General features: G+C 50.3%; 1 protein-coding gene across 2 annotated transcripts; it reads right to left on the bottom strand.

Annotated features, from left to right (window-relative positions):
* Positions 1 to 2,973: 2,973 nt before the first annotated feature.
* LOC100716887 (haloacid dehalogenase-like hydrolase domain-containing 5) lies at positions 2,974 to 18,878 on the bottom strand. 2 transcript variants are annotated; one of them, XM_063231339.1, is made up of 9 exons: positions 18,465 to 18,566; positions 17,461 to 17,568; positions 12,661 to 12,864; positions 11,564 to 11,676; positions 10,477 to 10,570; positions 9,099 to 9,132; positions 6,894 to 7,068; positions 3,878 to 4,066; positions 2,974 to 3,725 (listed from the first exon to the last, which is right to left on the bottom strand). In XM_063231339.1, exons 2-9 carry the CDS (start codon positions 17,473 to 17,475, stop codon positions 3,410 to 3,412), a joined length of 1,140 nt encoding a protein of 379 aa, XP_063087409.1. In that variant the 5' UTR covers positions 17,476 to 17,568; positions 18,465 to 18,566; the 3' UTR covers positions 2,974 to 3,409. The 2 variants fall into 2 exon arrangements, with proteins under 2 accessions (XP_063087409.1, XP_003463801.2); XM_003463753.5 differs by lacking the exon at positions 17,461 to 17,568 and having other exon boundaries at positions 18,465 to 18,878.
* Between the last annotated feature and the right edge of the window lie 231 nt (positions 18,879 to 19,109).

Genomic DNA, 19,109 nt, shown 5'->3' on the forward strand with positions numbered 1-19,109 from the left:
AGGGTCAGAGGCAGCCAGTGGGCAGTGCCGTGTCTTGGGGAGGATGTTGGATTCAGATTAGGAGACAGATGTACGGGCCTTGCCCTCCTTCAGACTTTGATTTTGGACCCCTCATCTCTCACAGGAGACCTCACAGGGCTGAGGTTGTTACCAGTGACATCACTGCCGCTCAGTTTAGCACATCTGCAGATGGTTTTCAATGGAAGACTGACTGCCCCTTGCCTTGTGTCTCACTTATGATAGTGGAATAGCTGAGAATTGTCCCTCTCAGCTGGGGGTGGTGGTACATGCCTGGAATCCCAGCATTCTGGGAGCCTGAGGAGGGGGACTGAAAATTCAAACCCAGCCTGAGTGACTTAGTGAGATCTTGTCTTGAAGGAAAAAAAAAAAAAACCTCGAAGAAGTCATTCGGTGGGAAGGCCTTGGCTTCCTCCCCCAGTATAAAAAAAAGGAATTATCTCCCCCCTTCAGGGGTTTGTGAGGCTCCAACAAAGTGTGAGTGATGTTGGGAAACTGTGGGCAACATTAACTGCTTGGCAAGCAGCTCTGGCGAGTATTAGGTGAGGTGTGTCAGAAGACCAGGACTGACCAGTGTCCTCGGAGCACGCAGGGCACAATCCCAGTTGAGCATCATCTGGAGTCCCAGGCACTGCAGCCAGCACTGGAGGTGTCCGTGTGACATCCATCCCACTGCCCTTCATCTACGCAGGAGCCCAGGGCTGGGGTGCTGCTCAGTGCCACAGTGCTTGCCCAGGAGCCCTGGATATGCCCCAGCACCACAGTACAGTAAAGACAGAAGTGAGGAGGGTTACAGCAAACACTTAAGACACACACCATACAAAAACCGAAACCCTGATTTTGTTTGGGCAGCACTGTCCTTATAGCCAGTGGTACCTGTGTGACACTATTGCAGTCAGCCAGACAGAACTGGAAGTCCCGGGGTGAGGGTGTCCTGGAAAAGCCCTTGCGAGGTAATCAAGTTTTGAGGGCTGGGCTCATTGCCCCTGCTCAGAACCAAGACAAGGCTGCAGCGCAGGGGGTGCACCCAGACACGGATGGGGACCCCAGTTCTCTCCTTTCCCTCCCTGACCCTCTGGTGCCCTCAGCGATGCATCCTGTGTTCGGAAGTGCCCTCTTCCTCTCAGATAACCCTCTGGCTTAGATATCATGAGCACCAATTCCTTAGCCAAGAAAACGAGCTCGGAGAAATGAGAGAAATCACACCCACACACACAGCTTTTAAGTGGCGGGCTGGGTTTCCGTTCTAGGCCGGCAGTCTTTTCACTTTTGCAAAAGTCCCCAATGGAGGAGAAAAGGAAGGTAGGTTTGGCCTTAAGGACACTAGGATTTATGGGCTTGTGGAACCATCAGTGGAACAGCCACCCACTGCACCCTGAGGTGCAGACCTGTGGGTCTAGGGGCTAAGACAGCGTGGCCAAGTTCCACAGTGTGCTCAGTGGAAGACATTCAACAAGCAGTAAGACGAGGACCTTGAAGTGGCAAGTGCTAGGAAAAACGTAACCCGGCGAGGAGAGAGTTCTCTAGTGGAACCCACATGCATCTATGGGGTGACCTCACATCAAATCTTCAAGCAATAACAGGAAAGGAGAGAGTGCATCTGGTACAGACAGAACTGCAGGTACAGAGACCTGAGGGCTAGAGGCTGCACAGATCCACATTAGTCTGACCAGCCAGCCGTGGTAGTGCACGTGGCTGTAATCCCAGTACTCAGGAGGCTGAGGCAGGAGGTTAGCCATGAGTTCAAGGCCAGCCTGGGCTACACAGTGAGACCCTATCTCAAAATGAAAACAAAATAAAAAGCTAGGCATGGTGGTGCACTTCTGTAATCCCAGCGCTTGAGAGGCTGAGGCAGGAGAATCATTTGCAAGTTTGAGACCAGCCGGGCTACAAGATGAGCCCAAGAACAGCCTGAACTGCATAGTGAGACCCTTTTTCAGAAAGACCCTCCCCCTGCCAAAAAAAGGAAGAAAACAAAATAAAATAACAAAATATAGCCTGACCAATTGTGGAGACTACTGGGGAGGAAAGCAACAGTACAGGAAAGAGGAAGCTGTGACAACGGATGGCAAAAGGCTGGAGGCCTAGATGAGGAGGCTGGGGCTGAGGTGCAAAACACTCACATGTTGGATGCCGGATGCGTGCTAAAGGCAGAGCTGATGCTGGGATGACAGAGGAGCACGGCTCCAAGCCTGGACAGACAGGGTCTCACTAACTAAGTTGCCCAGGCTTCACTGGAACTTGCAATTCTCCTGCCTCAGCCTCCCAGGGTGCTGGGATTATTGGCACACACCACCACACCTGGCTAGCCAAGTGTTTTGTTTCTTGGGGGGCAGAGGGTGAGACATAGTCTCAGTGTAGCTCACATTCTCAATCCTCCTGCCTCAGGTGGGATTAGAGTGCACCATCAATGTGGTCCAGGAATGTTTTAAGAAAGAGGGAAGAGAAAAAATCACTGTCCCAAGCAAATGACTGGAGAAAGATTGAGGACAGTACTAACAGGGTATGAGTTTTCTGTTACTATAACAAACACACGAGGTAAGTCAGCTTATAAAAAGAAACGGTTTACTGGGTCACAGTTGGGAAGGCTTGGGTCCATGGTTGGCTGGCGCTGCTGCTTTGGGCCTGGGCTGAGGTAGCACATCTTGGTACAGCAGGGTTCACTACTGACTGGGAAGCAAAGGAAAAGGGGAGAGGGGCTGGGTCCCAGTGACTGAAACACAGAACCAGGCAGCACCATTCTGAGAATCAAAACTAAGTCACGCGTGGTGCTGCCTGGCTGTGAGACCAGCACCTGTGAGGCTGAGGCAGCAGGCTGACAAGTTTGAGCCCACCCTGGCCACATCTTACGGATGGAAATGCTACAAATCTCCGTCTCCAGAGCTGGCCTTGTGCACCTTCACCTCCCTGCTCCTCTTAGGTCTTTTAGTACATTCTAGACAGAGCTTCACAAGAGACAGCACAATGAATATTTATTAGGATAATTTTAATTTTAAAAAATAAGCCCAAAATTTCTGGGCAATAACCTAAAATAGTGAAAACCAGCTTGTGAAACTAAGCGACATACTTGCAGCTGTGTGGGGACTTCTGCACCATCCCACACTGCCTCCCTTTCTGCAGGAGTTGCTGCCGAAAGCAGGAGAAACTGAGGCACAGAGGTAAAGGGGCTGGCCTGAGGTCAGATTTCCAGGAGAGGCACACAGGAATCAGACTGGAAATCACAACAGTTCCACAGAAATGTGGCGCCGGGTACATTTCTGTGGCCAGTGTTCATCAGAAAAACTGCCAATGTCTTCTTGACCCATGACGTCCCAGCTTGGGGTGAGGGGACCCGGCCTGAGCCAGACACCAACACACAAGTCCCCACTGCCCTGGCTCCAGCTCACCCGTGCTACCATGGCCAGCCCTCCTCATGGAAAGCCAGCCGCATGGCTTCCTGCACATCCTCCACCACGTGGGACGCCTGCAGGAGCCCTGGACTAAAGCTGAAATCCCGGTGCCCGTGGAAGGGTGGCTCTTTGGAGCCAGGCTCCCCGGGCCGGTACACGCCTGTGCACACCAGGATGGAGGTGCAGCTCCGTGTGGTTGAGCGCAGCTGCTCCTGCGAGCCACCAGCGCCCTGCTGCTCTGCCCGCACACCGCGCTCAGCCATCTGTAGGTACTGGTGGAACAGGTTGGCTCCACAGACGTCAGACATAGGGTTATCACTGGCAGGGGAAAAAAAGAAACCCAAGTTCAGTGTCGGGAAAGGACAGAGGGGAATAACTGGGGGAGGGAAGTGTGCATGGGACAGAGGGAAAAGAGGGAGGTGAATGCAGAGGGCGGGCAGACAGGGCGAGGGGAGGGGAGGGCAGCTCACCCCACTGCGTACAGCCTCTGGATGGGTGCGGTCCAGCCCCGCCTCTCCGCCTGCTGCCTGATCAGTGCCTCTGCATACTGGTAGGTGAGGAGGCTGGGCTTGCCCATCAGGGCCTCATACTGCAGCTCCTTCCCAGTCAGCTTCTGATAGATGGCTTCCAAGCACAGCAGAAAGGTGCCATGGCCAAACCTGCCCCAGGAGAGAGCCCAGCAGTTCAGACCCCAGGCCACAGCCATTACTCTCTAAGCTGCAGCCCCAACACCAACCTCTTACTGCAGGCTGCGGGCTGCAGGGTGAGTTCACTCTGCCAAGGAGGCCCGATGGGACAGGACAGTGCCTTACACAGGGTCCAAAAAGTCTTGCAGACCCATGCTAACACCCCCGTTTTATACATCCAGAAACAGACACGGCAGGATTCAGCAACCTGCCCACACTGGCAGGTTAGACTACAACCCAGGCAGCTTCAGTCTGATTCAGATTAGAAGGAGAACTGGCAGCCATGCCCTCCTTCTTCATTGTTTCTAATTTCAGCTCAGCATGTTGGGAAAAGTACAGTCCCCACCTTCCTGAGGAGGTGTGGCCATCTGCCTTAACTAGCATTGAACAGTCAGTGAAAGCCAAAGGGCTGGGATAAACTTTTACTGAGTGTCTTTAAATCTGGGGTGGGGAATACGCTCTGCTCTGTCCTTCTCGGCTCTTCCCCATCACAGGGAACACTAACGATGGCTGGCATCTAGGAAGCCACTCTGGAACATGCAGTGGAGGACTACAGACTGCACAGAAGGAAGACGGGAGAAGCCCTGTCTCATACTGCCCACCCCAGACTTCTGTCACATGATAAGCAAAAACAATTCTATCTTGTTTAAAACACTTTTGTTGCTGGCTGTGGTGGTGCACACCTGTAATCCCAGCCCTCCGGAAGCTGAGGCAGGAGGACTGCTGTGAGTTTGAAGCCAGCCTGGGCTACAAAGTGAGTTCAAGACCAGCCTGAACTGCATAGTGAAACTCTGTCTCAAAAAGACAAAAGATTCAAAGAATAAAAAATAAAACGTTTGTTCTGCATTTTTATCCTTGGCTGCTAAATCAAATCCTAATTGATCCCACACTATATATTAGTTACATTTATATATAAAGAATTCAACTTGCTTGCTTTTTCAGTACTAGGGATTGAACCCAGGGCCTTCGCACTGAAGATCCTGCCTTGTGTTGTGTTGTGTTTTCTTTCATTGAGAGAGAGCATCTCACCAAGTTGCCCAGGCTGGGCTCAAACTGTGATCCTCCTGCCTTGGCCTCCCAAAAGGCTGTGATTACAGGTGTGCACCACCATCTTGTCTTCAATTACTGAATAAAAATTAATCTTGTCTGATTTAAAAAGTGAAATTTGCCCCCTGCTGCTCAGTTCACAGCCATGTCACCATCTAGGAATAGTTACTTCAGAGAAAATACCACAACCTCGAGCTACAGAAATATACTTTAACACGAGGGAAATGCCCTGCATTCCTGAGTCCTGGGACTTGCAGCAGCCCTGGCCTCAACACCCAGAGCTAACTGACCACTCACAGAACCCACTGGGCTTCGGTGGCAGGTACAGGAGCAGAGCTCTGGCCACCGCTGGCCTCACCAGAAAAGGGTGACCCAGCAGCCCTAAAAAAAGGAAGTATGGGGAACCCTTTTCTGTCCTTGTCATGGTCCAGGAAGGTTTATGATTATAATCCCAAGGAGAAGTTATTGGAATTTTAATCCGTTAATTTTAATCTAGCACTTTCAGTGCAACCCACAGCGAGAATAAAGACATTGAGACACATATACAGTTGTGGGGACCTAGGGGGTCCTAAGTCCAGCCAGGATGGTGTTCACTGAAACAAAGGCCTCCACCCAGAGCCCTTCCCAGGTTTATTTATTCTCTATGAAGGGAGGGCCTCGGGGACCCGTGACAGTGAAGAGTGGCGGGAAATATGTGACTGGGCTAAGCAGGTGGTCTGAGATCACCTCTATGATAAGCAGAGCGCCAAGAAAGGTAGAGAGAGGGCTGGGGATTTAGCTCAGTGGCATAAGCACCTGCCTGGCAAGTGCAAGGTAGTGAGTTCAATTCCTGGTACTAAAAGACAAAAAGAAAGAAAAGAAAAGAAAAGAAAAGGAAAGGAAAGAAAGAAAGAAAGGTAGAGAGAGCAATTTGTGTAACACAGCTGAGGTAGTATCTAATAATTGGGAGTTGGTGTTTTTAGTTTTGATGTATATTCTTTCTTGCCCTGGACCATCACAGCCTCTTTTTTAAGGCTTGGTCCCAGCTGACAGCATGGAGCACAGCTCTCCATCCTGCCTGCTCAACCATGCATTTGGGAGTCACTGGGCGGGGTGACACTGACCTGCCACTTTGCCTCAGAGATTACACATCAGCTCCTCAGCCAGCCCAATTTACATTGCTTAAAGCCAACTGAAGGGTCAAGGAATAGCCCAGTCGGCTCTGTGCACATCCATACTCAGAGGTAGGGTTAGGTTTATCCTCATGGAGACAGTTCCCTTTTTTAAGGAGAGTCACCTCTGGTTTCCCACCAGGAAGGAAGGTGACTCCGTGTGCCTACCCTAGGGGCCTCTGTCGAGGTTCTACCTCACCATTAGAACAATCCTGGTGCCCCTGCCCCTCCAGCTCACAGCTAAACGCAAACAGAGCAGCAAGGAAAGCAATGCTGGGGAGGGGAGAGGGAGCAGGGTAAGTAATGTGCGGGCTGCCCTGACAAAGCTTGTTCTGTGGGATTACAGAGCAGACAGCAGGGTTAAACACCACCGCCGCACATCTCCATGTGCAGCAGCCTATAGTCTCAGTTTAGTAATTAATGCATGAAGCAATGCTCAAAAGCTTCCCAGAGGCCCCATTACTGTGACAACTATAGGGCCCAGCTAGGTAGGTGCCAGCCTCTGGGCATCAGGACAACAGTAACAAACTACTCACAGGACTGGTCATACAGGAGTGTGAAGTGGACCACCATGGCCAGGACTGGGGGTCCTGTGTCCTCACCTGGGCATCTTGGCCTCAGCCATCCAAAGAAGATCCATGTTGCTGGCCAGGACAGGGAGGTGGGGATAGGGCGCTGTCACCAAGCCATTGCCAGGGTTCCCATTGCTGAGGAGCACGTCCGTGATCAGCTGCAGGCTGGTCTCCCAGCGCACTGGCTCACCAAGAAGGAGCACCCCTGCAAAAGAAAAGGCATGAAGTGAGGCTTGCAGGTTACCACCCACCCTGTGTGGCAGCCCCCAGGAGCTGTGGACATAGCCAGCCCAGAGCTGCTCACTGCACTGCCCGCACGGTGGTGGTGGCAGGGGAGGGGTTCAGCAAGAGGGTCCCTGACAGCTCACATTTGTAACGGTGTCCACCGGCATTCGAAGAGGTAAAACAGGAAATGCAGCAAGTCTCCCCATGCCCCCGTCTGTTGACTGGGCTCTACCCACCAGTCATGAGCCTTAAGCTCTCTGCAGTGGGCTCTCTTGTCAACCACTTCTCTCAGGGCCCCAAGGAACAGTATACCCCAATAGCCAAGAGCAGGGGTGTGAACTGACAGCCCCGGAGTGAATGCAGGACGGTGGCAGTGAGTTTCCTTCTCCACGCCTCACCTTCCTCAACTGCATAACAGCAACACTGACTTAGGGTGTTGAGACTAAAAGAGATCTGTAAACACTTAACCCAGGGGCTGGGGTTTAGCTCAGCGGCATAAGCACCTGCCTTGCAAGCAGGCGGTTGTGAGTTCAATCCCTGGTACAGGTTTTAAAAAAAAAAAAACAAAACAAAAAAAAAACCCACTTAACCCAGAGCCAGACACACAGTGGGCAGGCAGCAGGCAGGAGCGGATATCAGCTATGGGACGGTGATCTGAGCCTCACCAGTGGCTCTCAGTGGTGCAGTACTGACCAGGGAGGTGCATTAGAAAGCTGAGGACACGGGCACTGGGGATGGAATTCAATGGTACAGCACCTGCCTGGCATGCACGAGGCCTGGGTTCCATCCCCACTCCCGTAAAAAAAAAACAGAGAAGAGGAGGAAGAAAAAGAGGAGGAGGAGGAGGAGGAGGAGGAGGAGGAGGAGGAGGAGGAGGAGGAGGAGGAGGCTGCAAATCTCAGAGCTACCAAGGATACATTCAGTAGCTGAGAACCACCCCACATCGTAGGAGTATCTGAATGCCTACCCGATACTATTGCAGCTGGCCAATCTGGACAGAACTAGTTGGGCTAAGCCCATTTTGCAAATAATCACAAAGCTTTCTTTGTTTTGGTTTTTTTCACAATGCACTTTTGTACAGTTTTATAAACACTTAATTTTTCCTAAAATGCAAGGATCATTTGCAGGATCATCACAAGACTCATTTTTCTTTTTAGTTGTTGTTTTGAGACAAGGTCTTGCCCCGTAGTGCAGGGTGGCTGTGAACTCACTTAGGCTGGCCTCGAATTTATAGTGATTCTCCTGCCTCAGCCTCCCAAGTGCTGGGATTACGGGCATGAGCCACTACACCTGTCTTGTTTTTCTTCACTGAAAGCTGTTTTCTGGTGTGGACAATCCCTTCATCTATGGAATGCTGCCCCAGTAGCACATAGCTCCATAATCATAGACATACTTGGGCTGCATGTGCGGCACTGAGCCTGTGTTTGATGCAAACACTTCACTTCTTAGATAACTATTACATATCAAAACACTAGTCTTGTTGTTTAGAGACAGGATCTTGCTATATTGTCTAGGTTGGCCTTGCACTCACTATGGAGCCAGCATGGCCTCAAACGTGCAACGATCTTCCTGCCTCAGCCTCCCGAATGTGGCATTACACCACTTACACTTGCCAAAACACTGCATCTTACTAAAATATTTCCTTTTATTTTACCCTATGGCATTTAAGGTTTCATATCTAACTAGCTATTTTTAAAAATACATTTGTGGAAAAGTTACATCACCCATGAATTTCATCTCAGGATAGCAAAGGGGAAAATTATTTGTTATGCAAAGAAGAATAGGCTTTCATAAAGTTGAGAAACATTGGAGTAGACTGTACCTTGGTATTTTTCAACCCAAAAGTTTCAAAGCTTACAATTTTCCTACCAAACACTTCCTCCCATGAGTGACACCAAACATCCCCTGGTGGGCAGTGGCAGGTCCAGGATTCGAGTCCCGGTGCTAGTCTGAGGGCTTGGAAGGAGAGAGGAAAGACCCTACACTCACACAGGGAGAAAGTCCTCTTACCTTCAATGGCTGGGAAGTCGCTCCTCAGAACGGACTGTCAAGAGACAAAGAAGCCGTCAACCAAGTCACCGTCTACTTGTGAAAAGCCCATCTCCAGAGAGGGACAGGAAAGGCACCTTCCACACAGCCCAGCAACCACCCATGAGCCAGCCCAAGCAAGGAAAGCTGTACAGGTCCCAGGAAGGAGAGTCACAAGTGACAGTCAAGTGGACCAAGCACAAGCTAAGGGATAGCATGTTGAGGACAGAGGAAACAGAGTCTAGAGCCAGGTGGGCGTGGTGGTGCCTTGCTGGAGTCCTGGTACTGGAATCCTTGCACTCAGGAAGCTGAAGCAGGAGGATTACCATGAGGCCAGCCTGGGCTCCACAGTGAGGCTCTGTCAAACAGTCAGGTCTCTAGAGCCCGTGAGCTAAAGACACAGTATTCCCTGATGCGAAGGTTCCATCAGGGCTTGGGGGTGACGGCAGTCAGTAGGTAGAGCCTTCACTTTACTGGCCTCTTGGGATCCACCCTATACCAGGCCACTGCAATCTTGGCTCCCCCTGCGAACAGTGCTGTGAGCTGGGCTGAGGCCCTCTGTGGGCTCAGGCCCCGAGTGGCTCTGAGTCTCTTCCTGCTCTACATTCTGGTTTGTCACAGAGAGAAAAGTCTTAAAGAAAGGGACACATCCTATAATTGGAAAACTCTGGAGAAGTTTCACAAAGAAATGAAAGCATGCCTGTGTATTTCAGTAAATTTCGAGGGTAGTACGACTTAAAATGTAAGTTCCATGGTATATTTAAAGCTCACAGCAGACGGCCGAGGACCCCTCAGGAGACAAAATCATGGGCTGGGGTGTAGCTCGGGGATTCTGCGCCTGCCAAGCCTGTGCAACACCCTGGTTCCATCCCCAGCACCACAAATAGAAACCAAGCCTATGTTTTGATATGAGCTGAACCAAACACTATACAGGTGGGCAGGCAGGCAGAATCCCCAGTGGCCCTGTACCAGCGAGCTGGCTCTCCCCGGGCAACTCCTTGATCTCTGCCAGGGTGAGGAGCAGCGGTCAGAGGTTCAGCAAACGTCAGGCTTCTCCCAGCTACCCTGGGAAAGCTGTCTAGTAAACATAAAATTTAGCTGGAGGAAATGCTGGAGACCCAAAAGAGGTACCCAGCTAACTATAAACAACCCAGAAAGGCACCAGCATATCTAGAGAACAAGTCCTGGCCAGGTACAGCTCTCCAAAGAAGCCATGCTCAGAAGCACTGACAGAACAAAGCTTTGAGCAGAGGGTAGTGAAGCCAGCAAAGGAAGCCAACAGAGGGGACAGCAAAGAAGTAAACACTGAGACCCCAGAGGGAGGCAGAGAGGGTGTGACGCAGCTCATACTTTACATTACCGTGGCAGTCGGTCGCCGCTCCAGATCCACCATGTCCAGCACAGGGAAGGCCGTTCGCAGCTCATCCACAGTAACCACGTTCCGGAAGCCCAGGCTGAAGCGAGATCAGGGAGCAAAGCTGGACAGTTCCGAGGAAGAGGCCTTTCTGATGGCACACAGCACAAGCAAGGGGAAGCAGACGGTCCTGCTCACACAAAGAAGGCCGGATGCCAAAAGGCAGGCCATGCAGCATAGGCAGAGCTACTGAGCAATGCCAGGGCAATTCCTCTGCAGCCCCCGGGCACCTCCAAATGCCAGGTCCCATGAGAGGCAGGACCAGTGCACAAAGGCACATAACTTTGCTCACACCACAGACAAGCACTGAGTCCATCCAGAGCCACGCACCATGACAGTGCCAGCACAACATGCTGCACTCAGAGGACACCTCAGGGGCGAGGAGCCAGGCAGAGTCTAGGGGCACTAGACAGGAGCTAAAATCTTCAGGACTTCAAGACATCGACTCACGCAGACGCCTGGGATGTACATGCTGCTTGAGAACAGGGACCACACCTGTTCTCTGGCGCATACCCTGCCCAACAGGAGGCCCCTGCTGACTCCTGGTGCTGACAAACAGACTGACCAGCCCCGAGGGAGAGGCCTAGATCACTGCTTCCCAAAGCCAATTACAAAATCACCTGGAGAATTGTATTTTTTTTTTAAATGCAGATTCTGGGCCTGCTTGCTGAGAATATACGAGGCCCGGGTTCTGTCCTCACCACACACACAGATTCCTGACACCCACCCTAGATAAAGTGAGCTGAGATTCTCCAACCAACAGTAAGGCCCAAGACTTGGAAAGGCCCAGGACTCAGCACCCAAAGCTCTGCAGAAGGCCTGGTGCGGACTGGCGTCCACACCACAGACTTTCCAGAGCTCACATGAGGGCGCCCTCGGGCAAAAGCCTCCTCCTGCCCCAAGAGCCCACCATGCATGCCATGCACTCCTCCACCCTGAGCCAGCACACTGTACCACCACCCCCACTCAGCCAAGCAGGGAGGGCCACTCCAGCTCCTTCCTCTCCAGCCAAACTAGAGGACACGAAGGATACGCTCGGGCATTCTCCACCACGGGTCCCTGCCCAGACACCAGCATCCGCTTGTCATGGTACTGTGAGAAGAGCTTCATGGGGCTGTGAGAGAGAATGACCTGGTCTGGCTCCACCTGCAAGGGCAACCACAAAGCAGGACAGCAAAGAGAGGCACAGAGTTGAGAAAATAATGGAGAGACATGTGGCAGGTTCTTTCACCTGAGAAGGAAAAACTACCCAAAAAATAGAGGGGATAGCCATTGCTGGCAACTGATACTTCCAAAAAATACTCAACCAGGCATAAGCAGACTGCTGCATTTGACTCCTGCCATGCAAAACAAAAGAACAGAAGTGGGGTCTGGCCGCTCACAGCCCTGCTGTGCCCAGCTCACTGACCCCTGCAGGTCTCTCGGCCCCAGCGCGGAAACCGCCTGCTTGCATCTATGTTCCTTGTCACACTCACAGAACCTGCCTCAGACTTTGGCTGTTTCCAGGTTTCTTGAAGCTCTTTAACATTTATGCTTGCTCCAACAATGCAGCCTTTACTCCGAACGCTCTGAAACCTGCTCTGGAACCACAGCAGGGAACCAGTTCTACTCCTTTACTCTGCCTTAAGCCTCAAGCAAAACCGCCCAAATAATCAGCCACTGTCTCGGCTCTCTTGGTTCCAAAGGACTTCCAAAAGCTGAACTCACCTGCAACAAATGAGAGCACAGCTGTGTTGGGACGTGGTATGGGAGCACGTGGAGTGACCACAGACTGCTATCACACAGCACTCGAGGGTGCCCAGCACTGACCCAGGCAGAGCCAGGCCCTGGCTGCACAGTCCCACTTCAAATGTGCAGCCTCAGGCAGATGTGACCCTGAGGGCAATGGTCCCCAAAACACAACTTTGATGGGGTGTGTGTGTGGGTGTCGGTATAGGTATGCATGGGTCAGACCCTTCCCATGGGGCTCGGCTTGATCATCACATTTTCCTGCAGGACTGAAGATGTCCACTGGCCATCACTGAGGGCTTACTGACACCATATCCCGACATAGTGGAAGGGAGGCAGAGTCAGAGCAGGAGTCCCCACTGGAAACACCTCCGGGTTTTACGCTTCTGCTGGTCTCCTTACCTTGCACTCCAGCAGGGCTGACAGCTCCTGGGCTTTTCTGTGCTGCAGGATGTTCCCAGCATTTGTGACAAAAACCACAGGCACCCGTAACTGGCCCTGAGGGTTCACCAGCCTGTGAAACGCTTCCAGAGCAGCCGGGATCACTCTGTGGCCCCGCACTAGCACACCATCGATGTCCAGCAGGAACCCAAAGGTAGGCGAGCTCTGCGCAGAGAGAAGAAAATTATGCATGCAACAACAGGCAGGGGAGAGGACAGGGAGGAAAGAGGAACTGACGGCAGGTCACTCAGGGTCTAGGAGAGACTAAAAAATGAAGGTAGGGGACACCTTTTCCTTCTCACCTTCTTTCCTTCTGCTGGGAATCAAACCTAGGACCCTGCACAAGCTAGGCAAGCACCCTACCCATGACCTATAACACACAGTATTTCTAGGCTGGGGATTTAGCTCAGTGGCGTAAGTGCCTGCCCAGCAAGCATGAGGTTCTGAGTTCGAGCCCCAGTAACAACAACAACAAAAAGACACAGTATTTCTGATTAGCTAAACCCATTCTTAACAAAGAATTATTCTTTTTCATATTTCTTTAAGCATATAACTTCTTTGTTAAAACTCACATAAATAATTTATATAGAGATTTTTCACTGAAAAATACAGAATTCAAGGAAAATACAATCGTAGCATTTTAACATGAGTGCATATAGTCCTTTCCATCTTTTTGTTTGTTTGTTGTTTGGTAATAGGGATCAAATACAACCTCATGCTAGCCAGGCAGGTGCTGTGCTGCTGAGTTATATTCCTGCTCTCCGTCTTTTTTCTACCCTTACTGTTTATCCTGTATCTACCGGTATCAGTTACGCATACAATTTTACACCTTGCTCAGGTTGCCTGCTATAGTGTAAACCCTGTAGCTGTTCAAACGCCCTTTGACAGCTAGGTGAGGTGATGCTTGCCCGTAATACTAGCTAAATAAAAGATAATAGGAAATAGGGACAAAGATCTTTCTCAAATGGGAGGGGATCAAGGGCCAGAGGGTGGGGCTGGGGAGAAGAGAAAGGATTAAAGGAGGAATTAAAACATGTTATGGGGCAGGAGTGTGGCTCAGTGACACAGCGTTGGCCTAATGTGCACAAGGTCCTGGGTTCAAACCCCAGAACTGTAACTAATAATAGCAGTGATAATAATAATAAGATGTGTTATATACATGCACCAACTCTGCAGAAAGTAAACATTATATACTGAAACATGCACTAATAAAAAATTTTTTTGAAAGACAGAAGCCTCTTCGGGATCCTGATTTTTCCTGTAGTATAGAGGGGTTTTTTTGGTACCGGGGATTAACTGACGACTACACGCTTATAAGGCAGGGACTTATGCTGCTGAGCTCAATACCCAGTCCCTGTAATTTAGATATTTCTTTAGGAATTCTGAAAAGCAGGACAGTCAACCAAAGAGTCTAAGCATTGTAAGTATGCAACATCTACTGACAAACTAGCTTCCAAAAGCAGGTATCAACCTGCACAACCATTGACAAGGTGCTTCACGCTTAAGATACTGATTTTCATACACATCAAGCAGTTGGCTAATTATTTCACTAATCTAAATATTTTTGAACAATACAGCACCTAAGCTCAATCAGTATCTCCTGGACTCACAAGGTTCAATACTGTCTCTTGAAAACTCATTCCATTTCTTATAAACTGCCTACAGGATGTTTCTTAATGTCAAAACAAATCTAATCTAACCTGTCTGTCATTTTTTTCAGTGGTGCCACCTAGGTCAAGACACTCTTATGTGTCAAGCCACTTTGGTACAGGACTGCCAGTCACAAACAGCAACCAAAAGCACAGATGAACAGCACTCTAGTCCCTCCTTTCTTAGCCGGGTGACAGAACAAGCAACCACTCTAGACAATACACTACTAAAACTCAGCAACTTTGCAAGTGCAAATCCACTCTAAGTATTGAAATTCTGAAACAAGCAATTAAACAGAGGTAAACCAGGCATGGTGTCTCCCACCTGTAATCCCCGCACTCAAGCCCAGCCTGAACTGCATAGTAAAACCCTGTCTCAAAAAGATAAAAATAAATAAATACTAAACAAACAGAGGTAAGTTCTTAGAAAGTTAAATATACTGCGTGACAAAAGTTTCCTGAGAGCCCCCATGGCACCACACAGGCTGCACAAGCATGACCCCCGCCTACAATTCAGTGGAGAAGGCCTGCAACAAGAAGCCACAGGACAGTGGGACAGGGATAGGAGGGCCCGCACCAAGGGCTCCTCAGCCTAAGGGGTGAGCAGGACTCGCTGGCACAGCCATCTGAGGCCAGTTTAAGGAATCTGAAACAATAATGTGGCATCATCAGAACTGCACTACAGAAAACTTCAGCTGCACCTGGGCTACAAAGTGAGTTCAAGGCCAGCGTGAACTACATAGTGAAACCCTGCCTCAACATACCTGTAATCTGTAGCCAGCTTGCACCACATGTTGAGTTGAAGGCCAACCTGGGCTACATAGCAAGATCCTGTCTCAAAAAACAAACAAAAATTTTCAACCACAGAGAAAGGACTGGATAGACTGAAGGGTCCCCGAGGGAAGGAGACCAGGTCCCACCCCACTGCAATCCACATGAGCAAGAAGGTGGCTTTAGGGTAGTGGCAACAAGGATGCACAAAAGAGGAACACCCCTGGGGGGCAGAAAGGTCAAAACCTGGCAGGGCAGAGAGAGGAGCCACAGTGACCTACCAGCTTTGAGTCGCCTGGGATGCTGGGAGGGTGAAAGCTGTGCTCACTGGACCCAGGCGACAAGGCCATCAAGGTGGAACAGCAGGCGGAGGCTGATCTTTTTTTTTTTAATGGTACTGGGGATTGAACCCAGGGCCCTGACCTGCTAGGTAAACCCTGAATCACTGTGCTGCACCTCTGACCCCAAGAGGTTTGGAAAGAACGAAAGCTACATCCCTCTGTGGACCTCTTGGGCAGACGTAGAAACATCAGAACTAGCCAGAGGACTCAGGATGAAACTTTGGGAGGTTTCTGCTCTCAGAGAACTGGGAAGAACAGGACTTAGTGTTTTGTGTGCGTTCTGTTGGTTTTCATAAACAGGACCTGACTCTGTAGTCAGACTGGCCTGGAACTCACAATTTAATCCAACTTGTCATTGCCTTGTGATCCTCCTTCCCTAGCCTCCTAACACCACCATTTAAGCACGGACCATATAAAAATTGCTAGCAAGAAAAAGAGGAGCAGTAATCAGGGTGAGAAGGAAACCCAAGACGGGGTAAAGTCCAGGGAACCAAAGAATGAAAGAGAACTAGAATGACATAATGATTCCACTTCCTCTCCGTGCACAGGTCAGACACCCAGGGAGCAGCCTTCTGCTCCTCCGTGGGGCTACACAGAGCCTCCAAGAGTTAAGAGAATGAGGGTGATGGCCAGGTGTATTCCACGTGGGCATGGATGCTGAGAAAACGGAAGGAAGCGATTTCTGACCACCAGAAAACAGCCGGAGAGAAAACCAAGCACCTCCTGCTACACAGGAAGCTCAACAAACTGTTTCTGATCCTATCACACTGCAGCGCTGGAGTATTCTGAGCACTGAGCAAGAAACCTAACACAGGCGCAAGAGCAAATACAAGTAATAAATGATGGCAATATTTATCACTACAGCTTACAAAGTCCTTTCATCAACATATCCCATGCTTTCATCTTGACTACTTAGAGCTCTATGGTACTGGCCATGTCACCTAACTTCTTTGAACCTGAGATGCTCCATACATAAAATGACAATGAAAACATTGTTAAGAGCTTGGACTCTGGCACCCGGCTGAGTTGGCACTTTTGCAAAAGCCAAGGGTGTGCCTTTCAGCAAACTGCTTGATCCATCTCAGTTCCTTCGTCTGTAAGATGGAAGACGGACCACATAAGTACTTATCTCAGTTACTATGAAGATTTTTATAAATTAGTATTTCTTTTTAATTTTATTTTAAAGAATAAAACCCAACAAAACAGAATGGAACAAAACCAATCACAACAAAGCAGCAAAATTGGTACAGGGCTTCAAACCAAGATACTAGGAAAACAATAGCTACCATTGTGTATCTTGTTATATTCACAATAGTTGTTGATATAGTGAAAACAAAACAGAATAAAACCAATCAAAACAGAATATTGAATAAAGTGAAACAACTAGAATCAGTACTTCTTACATACTTGAAGGGTACCCAGCACAAAGTGAGCAACATGCTCTTTCTTTCTTTCTTTTTCTTTCTTTCTTTTTAAGACAAGATCTTGCTATGCAGTTTAGACTGGCCTTGAACTTTCTTTGCATCCCTGGCTGGTGTGGACCTCTTGGCAATCCTCCTGCCTCAGCCTCCTCAGTGCTGGGATTACAGGTGTGCACCACCATGCCTGGCATTTTCTAACAATTAATTTAAAAATATGTTTAAAAAAGGCCCTGTGAATACACCATGTAAAACAGTACCATCAGGGCTAGGGATTTAGCTTAGTGGCATAAGTGCCTGCCTGGTAAGTGCGAGGTTGTGAGTTCAATCCTCAGTACCACAAAAAAAGAAAAAAAAAAAAAAACAGTACCATCATTATACACAGAAATTTAGTGGTGGCATGCACCGGAAACCCCAGCACTCAGGTGGCTGAAGCAGGCCAATCATCAAGAGCTCCAGGCCAGCCTGGGCTACATAAGTGAGTTCAAGGCCAGCCTGCACTACATGGTGAGCCCCTGTTTCAAAAAATAAAAATAATAATAATTAATTAATTAAAACTTAAAAAAATAGGCAGGCACAAACCTGTAATCTCAGCATTCAGGAGGCTGAGGCAGGCAGATCGCCTTGAGTTTGAGGCCAGCCTGAGCCACACAGTGAGTCCAAGGCTAGTCGCAGCTATATAGTGAGATCCTGTCTCAAAAAAACAAAAGAAAACTTAAATTTAAATAAACAACAGCAAAAGCCCAGTGCAACACAGTGGCCCGCGCTTGTAATCCAATAGTGGCACGCTGGGAAGCTGAAGTGGGAGGATCAAAAATTTAAGCCCCACCGGGGCAATTTAGCAAGATCTTGTTTCAGAATCAAAAGGTGCTGGGGATACAGCTCAGTGTGAAGGACCTGGTTCAAAACCCAGAACTGCAAATATAAAATTAAATTTAAAAAGGCAAAATGGCCCAGAGGAAACCTAGTTTAGCTTTAAGACACAGACACTGGCTGGCTGACCACAGAGAAGTACTTAAACACTTGACTCCGACCCCGGAGTCCTCGCTAACCCCAGGGCCTCACCCCACCCCAAAGACGCTGAGAAATTCTGGAATCTGCACAGTTGCAGCACACGACAGACACCCAACAGTTGCCGGGCCCGCAGATCATCCCCTCACAGGTCCACCGTGAAGCGGACCAACGCGAGAGCCCGTCTCAAACCCACAGCCACTTCGGCGCCGTCTGTCTAGAGGTGCCGCCCCCTAGGGCGTCCGCGGCAAGATGCCCCACTCTCTTGTAAAAGTACTTGAAAAAATCACAACCAACATGATTTCATCATGGAAATCAAGGAGAGAGATCAAGTCCACAGGAAAACAAGCACAAATGCGGAGCAACTGGGGACCGGCTGACGCGCAGCAAAGCGCCGAGCAACATCTGATGAGGGCTCTCCACGTGCAAAGACTTCCAGCCGGGGCCTCCAGTGCGGCGGCGGGACGCAGGGCCCCGGCCCCTCAGTCTTAAGGATCTCCCGGGGAGGTCAGGATGCTGCCGTCCCGGTCCCGCCTCCAGCTCCTAGTACAGCTCTGCGGAACCCAGGTCCTCACCTCAGCGCAGCCCGCGGAGTAGGATCTCCCGGAGCAGCGACCCAGGAGCCCTGCCGCCGCGCGCGCCGCCGGCCCAGGAGCCCAGCGGAGCGCCGCCGCCCAGCGGAGCGCAGCCATCGGCCGCCGGGCACAGGCGGACTCTGTGCCGGCCGGGCCACGCCACCCGCCACACAGCCAATCAGCAGCCGCTGGCGCGCGAGGCCTCCCGGGAGTTGTAGTCTAACGCCCGCGCAGCCTCGGGCTCGGAGCAAAGTGGGAGCTGGGCTTGGGGCCGAGGTTCCTCCAGCTGGCTCAGTTGCTGTGAACCGAGAGTCGCAAAATTCTCACTGTTAGTAGTCCGAACTCTTGTGGTACGCAGGCCGCTGAGCACGCCAGTTGGTGGGCAGGCGCGTGTGCTGTCCCTGTTCTTGCTGACTTCCGGAACTGGCGGGTCTGGCCCAAGTCCCGGCTCCCTGACCCTCGGACGCTTCCGGGCGGGGCGCAGGAGGACTCGGTGAAGGAAATGCTATTCCAGTTTCACTGAGAGGTTGAGGAGTGTCTTTGACGAGGCCGAAAACACCTTTAGGGACTCAGATAACTCAGCAAACGCCTGTTTTGCATGGTGGAGCACTCCAAATAAGGATGCTGGAGTGAATCGAGGAGTGA

Source organism: Cavia porcellus, unplaced genomic scaffold, assembly GCF_034190915.1.
Source record: "Cavia porcellus strain 051 isolate PalLab524CR breed Dunkin Hartley unplaced genomic scaffold, mCavPor4.1 scaffold_19, whole genome shotgun sequence".
Classification (NCBI taxonomy): domain Eukaryota; kingdom Metazoa; phylum Chordata; class Mammalia; order Rodentia; family Caviidae; genus Cavia; species Cavia porcellus.

Coding starts and splice junctions, on each gene's coding strand:
- LOC100716887 (XM_003463753.5), bottom strand. CDS start 18,581: ATGGCTGCGCTCCGCTGGGCGGCGGCGCTCCGCTGGGCTCCTGGGCCG. Junction 12,865..18,464: donor ACTCCGCGGGCTGCGCTGAG/GTGAGGACCTGG, acceptor CTCTCTGCGCAG/AGCTCGCCTACCTTTGGGTT. Junction 9,133..10,476: donor AGCGGCGACCGACTGCCACG/GTAATGTAAAGT, acceptor GTCTCTTGACAG/TCCGTTCTGAGGAGCGACTT.